Below are 12,220 nucleotides of genomic sequence, written 5' to 3'. Positions count from 1 at the left end.
ACGGGAGCGGGATTTAATCTCAACCTTCAATTCTTTTTAATTTTGATCCAATGGTCATTTCTTCTCATTTAAAATCTATTCTATTCTCATTTGAAACATCCCTATGTGACACTCCTTTATACATTACACCAACTCCCTTCATTGTTTAAAAAACATTACACCATACTCCCTATAAGAAAGTTCACTAAAAAAGCATGGTGGAGTTTATATAATTTTACAAAACCTCAGAAGTAGTTAGTGTGTAATTTACTCAGAAAAAATGCGTTAAGTATCCTCCTATTCTTACAATATGGCTTTCTATAGTGTACAGCTGCTGTATTATTTTTTTTCAAAAAAAAAAAAACGAAGTGAATCCAACAAACATGTTACAATGATCTCCATTTCCTCTCAGATGAAAAATGTTGTACCCGAACAACTATGGAAACTGATTTATATGATTTTAAATTCTAAATGGTCCTGCAATGTAAAATTGTAACCAGTTCAGCTATACAAACAATGTATTATCAGAGCTCATCCAGCCAGGACTCTAGATTCAGAACCTAAGAATATTTTTGAACTTCAAAGGTATTGCTAAAAGACAGCATGTACATCCATTTGCTGCCACCTAACAATCAAAAGCAGAAACTCTTTTAACAGTCTAACCCCTGGCGTTCACTGTCTAAAACTTATTTTTGCAGTTTCCTATATAGTCAAATCTTGAAAATCAGATTGTAAACTGCTTCTTTTAAGCATGGCTTTTTATGAAGAAAAACAAAATATCAAAATAGACAGGTAAAGTTTGCATTTCAAACGTCAAAACAGGCTTCTTCTGTTTTTCCAGAAGAGTCTTCCTCAGGAGATGTTGATTTAGGCACTGAAATGGTACCAAGAGCTTGAAGTAACATCATCACATCCTCAGTATCCTCTAAATAGTACCTAGCCTTACTTGATTTTTTATCAACAGTGCATGCAAAGATTTCTGGTGCAGGAGAAGAGGTTCCACTGTAAACTTTCTTCATAGTTACCGGTTCGTTTGCAAATAAGCATTCAAGGTGATCCAACAGCTGCTTGGCTTGCCAAGATCCAAAATCAGGATCAGCATCATAGTAGTGCCATACCAAGGCACTCTCTTTGGTCTCTATATAGGAGCCATTTGTTGCCTCAGTATACAATCTCATCACTGGTTCAACAATCTCTTTCCAAGAAGAACCAGTACTTATATGGTTCATTTCCCAAGCTGACTGTTGACTCCATCTGTGCCAAAAAGAACATACAAGACATCATCAGTTTACAGAACTTACCAATAAAATGAATAAATAAATAAATCACTACATATGATGCAAATATATGCATCGTCAATGTATGAAAAACCACTATCTATTCCTTCTCCCTCATTTGGTTCCCTTCCTTCTCATTCTTGTAAAAATTAAATAGAGGATTTGCATTATAATTATCAGCAGAATTGAGGAGAGGAAAAACTCACTTTAGATAATAACCATGCTCAGCTGCTATACCAAGATTCTCACACTGATCAAACCATTCACTCAGCGTGGTTTTCCCCTGCCAGTTACTATAAACACAGTGTTCTTAGGGTCACTGCAAAGGATATTTAGAACATTAATGATTTCAGGACTCGGAGTTTTAACAACGGAAGGCAAAACTGTTCCATCATAATCCAAAAAGAATGCCCTGCAATTTGTCCTTTCATATGCAGAAACAGCATGGTCTTTGTTAAGCTTCCTGAAAGTAGGAGAAAGGGACAAAACTCTGAAATTAAGGCCAAAGCCAATCAATCCCCCAGCGATTTTTACTATAGTGATCCTTGCATGAATACTCAAGATCTTGCACAAAACTTTTGGCCCAGTAAGCTAAGTCATGAGAGCTAACATATCGATAGTGCTTCTCATGCCGCAACTGTTTCTCTCCACTGGGCATTGTGATGGCCAAATTCAGTGCATCAGCTACAGCATTAATGTCCCATGGGTTTACCCTGATTGCCCCACTAAGAGAAGGTGAGCAAGCTATAAACTCAGAAATAACAAGTGCATTTGTACGAGGTGATTCAGAACCAATGTCTAAAGCTTCATCCATTGTAGGACTCCCCTGCCTGCAGACAATGTACTCGTAAGGAACCAAATTCATGCCATCCCGCACCGCATTGATAATGCAACATTCTGCTAAAGCATAGTAGGATGCCTTCTCATATAACGGAACATGGCGATTGATGATGATGACAGGTTCATAACTTGTTTGGTGATAACTACGAAATTTGAGTTTAATTGATAATTAATTTTGACTAAAAATGATTATAATTCCTTCACTTTTTATTGTTGTTTTTAATAAAATAATGAGAAATTTAATATCATTGTAATTTTTGACCTCCAGGTCTCAAAAGAATAAAATTTCAAGTGTTTTGAAAAAAAATTGATGAAAAATTAAAGTTAGAGATTGAGACCGCTCGCTTAGCGCACAAGATACACCCAAAAACGTTTTCTCGCTTAGCGGTCCACTCACGCACATGAAGAAGGTCTACGAAGAAGCCCAAAAGTGCGCTTAGCGCGAATACTGCGTGATCATCGTCATACTCCCTAAGCCCAGACGATCGTGTGAATTTTATGTTACCTTTAAGGAAGTAGGAAACAAAGGAAAAAACATACCGAGACTCATAATTCTCTAATGAATACAAGTAGTTTTGGTATGCTAGGCTCAAACACATTTGCATTGTGAATATCTTTGAGTATTTAAATGTATTATCATTATCTTTATCTTCTATTTTTCTTATTTTTTACCTTAACATCTATTGTCTATTTTATTTACTACTTTTTTATTTTTAAATTTCTTATCTCTTTAAATTTTTATTTTATCTTCTACCTCTCTTTTATTTTAAATTTCTTATCCTTCTTATCCTTTACCTTCTTTACATTTTATTTCTACAATTTTTTTACCTCTTTTACTCTTCTCTTTCTTAAAAATTGGGATCTATACCCATCTAAGTACAAATAAAGTTCATGTGGACTTGACACTCGGATTTCCGTTTTACTTTATTACTTGTGACAATTTGGTGTATTTGTCAATGAATTAACATTTGGAATGGGTATATGCATTAGAAACGAATGAGGACATTTGAAATCGCTAAAACAGCTTGAATAGTTGGCTCTCGAGAGCCAATTGAAGCGAAGGCTTAGAGTTTATCGTGACTAAAGGACTAGAACTTTCAAAATGTGAATGTAGAGATGGATGCAAAAGCAGTTGTGGATGCTATCTACAACAATTCCAATGGTGTTTTAGAATTTCAAATTCTTAAAAATAAATGCAGGTACCTCTTTTTTTTCAAATTTGATGGTGAGTTTTATAAGACGACAAACAAATTAATTATGTTGTCCACAACTTAGCTAGAATGTTAAGATTATAAATCAATAGTTATGTTTTTCATGAAGTACCTCATTGTATTTCCTCTTTCAGGTGAATGAAATTCCGTTGATGTAATTTCTCACAACCATTCCAAGACTAGCATATTTTGTATCATGCAAATATTGAGTCAATTGTGAGCATTTTTTTTTTATAAAATTTTAACTTTCTACACAACCAAAAAAATTATGAGAGACTTGTGAAATAATACCTTAGTTGAATTATCGTGCGGAGGTTGAAACTTTATAAAAATATCTTAAAAGTGATGTTTTTGAAATTTATGTTTGTTTAATTGAGTGATAGTGTAATTTTTTTTACATTCAGTAGATAAAAATTAAACTTTTTAAAAAACCATATAATAATATACTTTATGATAGTGACATATAATATATTTTTTTAATATTTTATTTATCATGACAATGAAAATTAAAAATCATTACATATTATCTATCTCATTCGGTCCTTTTAATTTTATTGCGGTTAATAAAAATAACAACAAAATATTAAGGGTATCCAATTCTCCATGGTGGAAACCTCTTTTGACATTCTAGCTTTATTCATGACTAATATATGCTATTGAAAACCTGATTTTTTTCTCATTGCAATTTTTTTTCCTTGACATTTTCTTTGTGTTTTTTTAGTCTTGGTCATTAACCATAGTTAGTTTAGCATTGAAAAAATATTAATTAAAATAATCGAGGAAATAAAAATATGTTAAAAATATTTTAAATTTAAAACTCGTACATATCATGAGTTATTATAGCAGTAAGTAATAATTATATATAGGGTTTGGGTAACCAATGTTTGAAGGGTTATCGATAAGAAATGAAAAGAAGTTTTTTTTTTTTTTTTTTATTGTACATAGTGTAGAATCCATTTTAAAAGTATAGGAAAATGTAATTTTCTCGCATTTCAACAAAAGTCTTTTCTCTAATGTATTTATTTTATCGCAAGGTTGATTAACTTAATTTTTTTGTCTTGAATTAAAAACTATTATATTAGAGATGAATTTAGTTCGTGATAATAAATATCAGTGATCCAAGAAAGTTTTACATGGGAAAAAACAATGGTTTAACTTCTGTCGTATATTTAAACGATTTTAAAACATAATTCGCCTGAAAAACATGAGTAACTAACCGACTAGTTTCCATTAACAGAATGTTTCGATATTTTATAAAGGCGGCGGCGGGTGTTTGAAGCAGGGTTAAGTTGGTAAATAACCGAAAACAGTAAGTAACACAGTATCCAACATAACAAACAAGTTGGATTAGATTGACAAACTACCTATTCAGACGGCAAATTTTGTGGAACAGCCGAAACCTGTGGTGTGTGCTGTGCTTGACTTGAGTATTGAACATCGATTGTTAATTGGAAGTGAAAGAAAGTAGATTGAATTGAAGAACAAAGGCAATGCCAGGTCCTGGTCCTCACCTCATGTATGCCATGGGTTCTGGTTTGTGTCTCACAAGCATCAGCAATGGAAGGTTCGGTCCCCACCACACACTCTTCTACACCATCAACGCCTTCTTTGGCCCTGATGTTGGTTCCTTCACGGAGTGGCTTGGTTCACTCTTTGGTGGTTCTGCTCATGCTTTGGGATCTTCCCTTGAAGATCTCATTCACCATCCCTTCTTCTACATCCTTCTTTTAGGACTTCCTCTCTCTTTTCTCTATTCTCGGATATCCTCCTATCTTCTCCACACGCAGCTTCTTGATTCTGTCTCCAGAGTTGGTCTATCTCTCTTTTTTGTTTCCTCTGTTGTGGAAAATTCAGGTTTCACCGGTTTGTTAATTAACTGTGTTGCAGGTGCCCCTTACGAGGATGCAATGCTTTTTATTGATTTCAGCTGGCTCTTTTACCCACTTCTTTCTTGATCATCTGTTTGAGGTAATATGTGCCATTTTTTTTAGTGTTTTTGCTTCTATAAATTTATGGAAAATGTTAATCAATGCCCTAAAAGTATTCGCTAATGAACTAAAAAGAGAAATATTTTTTGGAATGCACAAAATTACACGGTATAACTTTTTTTTTTGCACTCACTATGATTTCTACAATAAATATTTATCCTTTTTAATTTCTTAATCAATGACCTAAATATTCGAGAGCAAGACCAATAATTAATTTACTGCTTTATCTTTAAAATGTTAAAATGAAGCAAAATGTGATCATATAAATTAGTAAAATCAACCCAAGGTTTTAGTTCTAGCAGTAGTCTTTATAAATAACCTAATTTATAGAAACTCTTATTTTAGCTTCTCTAAAAGATAATTTTGAGCTTATGCATAAGTTAAAATTAACTTATGAAGAAGCTTATTCATTTTTCTTTCATATTTTCTTCTAGTAGAAGTGGTTACAGAGAAGTTTATCCAAAGCCCTGTTAATCATGTCCTACATTATGCCAAGCAACAAAGCATATCCTACACCCATGTCGCTGCAACCTTGCTGGGGAGCCAGTTTTATTAGGTCGACTAGGAGATATTGGATTGTTTACAGTTTTATTTTACTCTTAAATGCTGTGTTACATGTATTATCACCCTGAAAATTTTAAATTAGCTTCATTAACTTTGGTTTTTTCTTTCACAGATTCAGCAACATTCTATTATTCATTAATCAGGTCAAGTTTCAATCAAGTCTTAAACACTTAGTTGTTTTAATATGTCAAATTAAATGATGAAGAAATGTTTGGATTTCAATTATTTTCGTATTAAATTATTAGTATGGACATTTAAAGTGAACAGCCCTGGTTGATATGAATTGATGAGAATGGTGGGAGAACCATACCACAAAAAACTAGCTGTGTTGTAGTTGGAGAGGTTAGCAAAGAGTTTTTAAAATCTTGGGGATAAAAATGGCCGATCTATATAATCTCAATTCTCAAAGACTAATTTAAGGGCTTATTCCCAGCAAAAACATTTTACTGAAAACACTGAACTACTACTCGCCTATTTATGATAGCATTTAAAAGTATTGTTCCGTTGGCTATTATTTTGATGGAATCTAAGGCAGAAACTTGGAATTCAGCTGAATTTTAATCGGATTGCAAATTATCTAATGGTGTCCAAAGAAAAGCCAAATGCTTCAGTCACTTTGTCATAATTTCCTATTTACTCTTGTACTACTGACTGATTATATATTATCTCCCAAATCACTCAGGAGAATGGGAAAACAACCACGTACACATGGATTTTGAGCACTGGCTGGTGGCAAAGTAGAGCACCAGTTAACCCAGATGCTGTTGTTGTAGTTGTCTTTTTATGTGCTTGCTTAATTGGTGGCTTTTTTTACCTCAACAGGTTTTTGTTTTTTTACAACTTCATAACCATCAAGTTATATTATAGACACAGCACGGTTTTGACTTATTTTCCTCTCCTTAATTGGCTTGCAGAGCAAATGCCTCAAACTCCATGATGAAAAAGTCATATCAATCAATGCTTCTTGTGATGTCCATAGCTTGTTTATACTGCTTATGGTGTGCGATTCAGATATACTGGATCAGTCCTCCTCGTCCAGCCGTTGGTGAAGAGGCCGATCTTGGTGTTCTCGTATTCTTAGCTATATACTTTTTCCTACCTTATGGTTTGTGTATAATGTCCATGTCCCCAAAAGATCATGATCCTAATCAGATTCCTCTTTAGCAGTGTTTAACCTATTAGAGATGTGTTCTGCTTTTTCCACTTGAGGGTAGCTAGAATCTTTCGCCAATAAGTAAATTGTATAATCACTCAGCAAAACTATGTGAAGCTAAGCATCTCCTTGTTGGAACTGGATTCTTTTGATCTTACAGGTTATATTACACTGACTCATAATACATTGTTACCTGTATCTTGTTGCAAAGTGATCGAATATAGAAGTTTGATATTTGATTTGACTCCTGTTATAATGTACCTTTCAGCTGTTCAAATAAAGCTTCTGGTAGGTCTTAATAACATTATTATTTTTTGGATAAATCTGATGTTCTGAAGTATATGTATATTTAACCATAACAAACATTTCTTTAGGGATCTACCTTAACTAACATTAACTAACTTACAATGGGTGAATCTTAGTTGTTCTGGCTGTAGATTTACTACCATGGACATGGACATTAATCTCTTAGCCTTGATTGTAATGTGAATCTTCTGCGTTCTGGCACTGCTTTAGGATAATACTAGCTACACTTTGGCAGACTCACATCTCTTCTCATTAGAGTGAGGTGGTTGTGTCTAAGTACACGAGGAGCAGAAGTTTTAGTGGTGATTATAGTGGAAACTATGAGAAACAAATCTAAGTTTGAGTAGGTATGTTTAGTCAATTATATATTTATATGTGAGTTGCATTAGTCAAACTATTATATACTGGAATCAGGAGTAATAATTAAGAAATAATTTGGCAGGTTATCAACTTGTCTTTTTTATCAACTTCTAATAGTTTTGCATGTGCAACCTTTCACCGATAAAAACATACAAAACGACACAATACAGAGGGTTACTAACAACAATTCCTTATTACTACTACTGAGTTCTTTATCAATATCTTATTGGATCAACAACCTTGTCCACAAAAGAAGGCAGACAGAATGCAGCAGCATGGATCTGTAGTAACAAAAATAAAAGTCAAGATAGGAATAAAATATTAAGTTAGTTGGAAAGAGAATAAAGCAAAACAAGCAAGTAGGTTAATCCTTGATCTGAAAGATTACCTCTGGGTTATAAAACTTAGGAGGTCCCTTTGCCACCCCATTTTTCTCTGGATTCAATTTATTTATTGGATGTTTGAAGTTCACTGGGGGACCCTCCGTAGAGCAGAGCATGAATCCAATCACCCCACTGGTAAACAAAAACAAAGAAACACTTGTTACCAAAAGCTTCTCTTAATATATAAAATTTAGAAAAGTAAACATATAGTTAGATAAGAAATGCCTTGCATATGTAGGAACTGTGGTCCAAGCATAGTTAACGGAGCCTTTGAATATCTTCTTGCAATTTGCTATGGTGTCTGCAACCACAAAGTTCTTATGCCACAAGCTGTCTGCTGGAGCAGACAACACTCCACCGGGTCGAAGAGCCTTTGCTACTGATTCTAAGAAGCAGTTATCTGCAAGAACTTCCGCAATAGGTCCTGCATCACATTGAAGTTCCGCAATAGGTTCTTTTCTCACTTCAGTTCCAACTTTAAATTGACATTTGACAGAAAGAAGGTTTTTTTACCCATTGGTTGAAAAGCATCCACTATAATGACATCATAAGTGCCCTCAGGAACAGAATTGGTGAACGCAATTCCTGCACATGTTTGTCAGAAATTTGGTTAAAATATATTGAGTAATGTAACTCATACAACAATCTCTACACAATCATTTTTTTGTGTTTCTCCCCAACATACCTATCTCATTACACATTTCTCTTCCTGTTTTTCTTTCATGTGCAGAAATTATTATAAAATTTTGTAGTACAAACTCGTTATTCATTAATATATCATGTTTGTTCTGTAAGTTAAAAAGAGTGGTTTAACTTTTTACCATCTCTGATATGAACATGCACTCGGGGATCCTCGTAACCAACAGCTATATCTGGGAAAAACTTCTTATAAGCCTGTGTACTCAAACGCATAAGAAACTCGCATGGTTCTAAGAGTTTATCATTGGAAACAATACATACGCAAGCAAAAAAATGAGAGGGGTTCTTTTTTATTTGTAATTCATTTCAAATTTCATTAAGGAATGTTAAGTTAGAGACTTACATCAATGACCATTTTGTCTATTTCGCATATATCAATATGCTCAACAGAAGAATGGCGTGATATTTCCCTAAGAATTCCACCATCTCCCCCTCCAACAAGCAGCACCTGTAATGTTCACCAACCCCATGTAAAACAAATTTGGGAGTCACACTAGTCTTTCTTTCTGTGTTATTATTTCAGGAAAGCTTCTTTTTCCATTAGATAGGATAAGCTATCAATTAGTTCATGTGAGAAAAGAATCAACAGAAAACCTTCTTTGGATTTGGAATTGAACAGAGTGCAAGGTGAGTGAGCATCTCTTGGTAAGCAAATTCATCATTCTCTGTCAGCTGGATACACCCATCAAGAATTGCAACCTTGCCATGTCTAGATGACTGCACAATTCACATCACCGAGGGATGTCATCAATATTTTAACGGTATAAATGAAACGGGGAAAAGTATAATAAGATAAGTTAGAAAATTGATGTATAAGCTTAGTTTTTTTTTTCTTTTATTTTTTTTATTTATTCCTTATAAAATATGTTTGTTTTTTATTTTCATTCTTAAAATATTTTAAAACTTTCTTTATTATTCAAAATAATGTATATTTTTTTAGTATTTAAAATCCTATTTAAAGTTCTTTAAAAATAAAAAATAAAATAAACACATTTTATAACGAATAAAACAAAAAAATTATAGAGATAAAAATAAAAAAAATACTAAATTATATTAAAAAAATTACGAACTTTATTTGTAGTAATTTGATATGATGTGACAATATATATCATCATATACAAGAGATTATGCCTATATATTAACCCTATACACTGTAGATACTAAATGAGGAAAAAAAAGGATTAGGGAAAGTTACAATAAAATATAGGAACAAATCAAATGATTATAAAAGTATGGAATATGCTAACAAAGAACAAGGTACCTCAAATACAAGAAGCTCTTGGAATTCTGATTTCCCTTGGAATATGATCTTTTCCATTTTATATATGTGTGCTTCTCCTGTACAGTGTTGGTGTGATAATTAATAGTACAAAATGTTACTACTATTACTATAAATAATAGTACATTATTGTTGTTACACTTTTTACAACCATTCCTTCTTTTTATAATAAAACAAAAAATCTATGCATTCCAACATTTTTTATTTTTATATCATTGTAAAAAATAAAAAAATGACCTGTCAAAATGCATGGTATACAATAACAAAAATTACCAATACTTTATTTTTACAACCAATTAAAAAAGTATTTTTTTCAATACCTTATTTTTATTGTTATTTTTCAAAAATAAAAATAACAAGAAAAGATATTGAAAAACAAAGCAATACCTTATTTTTATTGTTATTTTTCTTTTTGAAAAAAGAAAAAAAAAACCGTAGTCACCCCGGAATAACAACCAATTGGTAGGTGCGACAAAGGCCCACTCAAAACTCAAAAGTTAAACACCAAATTTTAATCGTTGACAAGAAAAAAGCACCAAATTAAAATCTAAAATAAAGTAGATATCAAATCATATAGTAATATAAATCAGTCAAGTAATTGATCCCTCCTTATAGAGACCTGGAAAGAAATAGTACCCGGCCAGGATACATCAGCGTACCACCCAGGAAGTGCAAGAGATGTGTCTTTAGATGCTCCATTACTCTCCTTCCTTCCATTATCAGCTGCTGATATTACAAGGTTTTGATGATCAAAATTTTCACCCTGCACTTGTAATTTGCTGGGATATTGAGAAACAACACTAGTCTCTTTGGCCATTGGACTTTACTTTCTAAACTTGTAAGCTTCTCCTTTGGCTTTGGTATTTAATTCTAAATATTTTTTTTCCTTGCCTTATGAATATGGCAATAGCTATATGGCCAATTGCCAATTATGAAATTATGTAGTGCAATCGATTTCCAAGTAGCCAGAGTTGTTCATGCAATATTTGGTAGGGAAAACTAAGAAGGGAAAGAGGGTAAATAATGTGCACCAATGCATTGCCACGCCTTCACCCCGGTATATATATATATATATATAGGTGGTGGAGCTGGGAATTGAAAGGTGGGACAAGTCATAAAAGGTAAAGTATAAAATTCACTTTTTTGTAGTTTTAGACTATTTATTATGGTCAATGTAAGATTTTAATCTTTTGCTAATTTATATTTAAATTTAATATTTTTAATTGTTATAATTATGGCTTCTAATTCTAAGATGCAAATTGTCTTTTTTATTAAAAAAATCCCCAAATTAAATTAATTATAAACATTTTACATATTTTTTATTCACAATTCATTAATCAAACATTAATGATCAAACTACCAATATTTTTACTTAAAATGGAATTGGGCTTTGATCCTTTAAAGCAATTAAGATTTGTTCCTCAAATACAATTGAAGATCAATATGGAAGACCATTTTACTAGCATAGCAATTATCTATAAGACTATTGCAGGACTTCATAGATATCGTTGTAAACATTAGTGGGTTTAGCTAGGACCAAGTGGACAAATTTAGTGAGAGTAATTATTTTGTATTGGATTATAAATGTTAATTGTACCACTTTTTTTCAGCATGTGATTGTATTATCTTGGTTTGTTAACAAGATTTTTAATCTCATTATTTGAAGAATTTGTTGACACTTATTGCTTTGTTGTTTCTTCTCAACAACAACTTCTTCATATACAAATAAAGAATAACTCTTAATCACATGCTTAAGAAATTTGCATTGAGACCAATCATTTGTTTTGTGTTGTATAATAGATCGAACATATAATAAACCTAAATACATCAATCAAATGCAAGTCTTTACATTTTTTTTTCAATCCTTTGCTTATTTAACTCTTTACAATTTTATTTATCATTCTTCTTCCTTTACTTATATTTACCTTCAATACAAACTTAGTAATTGATGTTCACTATAGAGTATATAATTTTTTTAAAATTTCCTAAAAAAATATAGCTGAGAAATAGAGTCTTCACAAATCAAGGTTTAGAGCGCATATCCTTCAAATTTCTTTATAGATTATAATTTCTAAATACCTTTCAGAGAAACTTTTTTTTGGTCTTAATTTCATTTTTCAGACCCAATATTTTTGAAAAAATAAATCAATTTCCGTTAAATAAATAATATAGACAAATGAA

The 12,220-nt window shown here is 32.2% G+C and overlaps 2 protein-coding genes and 1 pseudogene across 3 annotated transcripts; 1 reads left to right on the top strand and 2 right to left on the bottom strand.

Annotated features, from left to right (window-relative positions):
- Positions 1–785: 785 nt before the first annotated feature.
- Positions 786–3,424, bottom strand: LOC114393523 (annotated as a pseudogene).
- A 1,194-nt stretch (positions 3,425–4,618) lies between these two features.
- Positions 4,619–7,258, top strand: LOC114391994. 2 transcript variants are annotated; one of them, XM_028353026.1, is made up of 6 exons: positions 4,619–5,115; positions 5,195–5,275; positions 5,733–5,851; positions 5,972–6,002; positions 6,542–6,681; positions 6,774–7,258. In XM_028353026.1, exons 1-6 carry the CDS (start codon positions 4,798–4,800, stop codon positions 7,021–7,023), a joined length of 939 nt encoding a protein of 312 aa, XP_028208827.1. In that variant the 5' UTR covers positions 4,619–4,797; the 3' UTR covers positions 7,024–7,258. The 2 variants fall into 2 exon arrangements, with proteins under 2 accessions (XP_028208827.1, XP_028208828.1); XM_028353027.1 differs by lacking the exons at positions 5,733–5,851; positions 5,972–6,002 and having other exon boundaries at positions 4,624–5,115.
- A 428-nt stretch (positions 7,259–7,686) lies between these two features.
- LOC114391993 (spermidine synthase 2-like) lies at positions 7,687–11,059 on the bottom strand. The gene is made up of 9 exons (XM_028353024.1): positions 10,676–11,059; positions 10,022–10,098; positions 9,355–9,477; positions 9,104–9,208; positions 8,883–8,955; positions 8,575–8,646; positions 8,287–8,485; positions 8,067–8,193; positions 7,687–7,959 (listed from the first exon to the last, which is right to left on the bottom strand). Exons 1-9 carry the CDS (start codon positions 10,854–10,856, stop codon positions 7,894–7,896), a joined length of 1,023 nt encoding a protein of 340 aa, XP_028208825.1. The 5' UTR covers positions 10,857–11,059; the 3' UTR covers positions 7,687–7,893.
- Positions 11,060–12,220: the final 1,161 nt, after the last annotated feature.

This window comes from Glycine soja, chromosome 17, assembly GCF_004193775.1.
Source record: "Glycine soja cultivar W05 chromosome 17, ASM419377v2, whole genome shotgun sequence".
Lineage (NCBI taxonomy): Eukaryota > Viridiplantae > Streptophyta > Magnoliopsida > Fabales > Fabaceae > Glycine > Glycine soja.
This window is presented reverse-complemented; position numbering and strand designations above follow the sequence as displayed.

Bases quoted from the DNA above. Each gene is read 5' to 3' on its own strand.
- LOC114391993 (XM_028353024.1), bottom strand. From the start codon at position 10,856: ATGGCCAAAGAGACTAGTGTTGTTTCTCAATATCCCAGCAAATTACAA. The intron at 10,099-10,675 runs GTACTATTTCTT...AACACTGTACAG, and splicing joins CGCTGATGTATCCTGGCCGG to GAGAAGCACACATATATAAA. The intron at 8,486-8,574 runs GTAAAAAAACCT...AATGTGATGCAG, and splicing joins GGATGCTTTTCAACCAATGG to GACCTATTGCGGAAGTTCTT.
- LOC114391994 (XM_028353026.1), top strand. From the start codon at position 4,798: ATGCCAGGTCCTGGTCCTCACCTCATGTATGCCATGGGTTCTGGTTTG. The intron at 5,116-5,194 runs GTTGGTCTATCT...ACTGTGTTGCAG, and splicing joins TTCTTGATTCTGTCTCCAGA to GTGCCCCTTACGAGGATGCA. The intron at 5,852-5,971 runs GTCGACTAGGAG...TTTCTTTCACAG, and splicing joins TGGGGAGCCAGTTTTATTAG to ATTCAGCAACATTCTATTAT.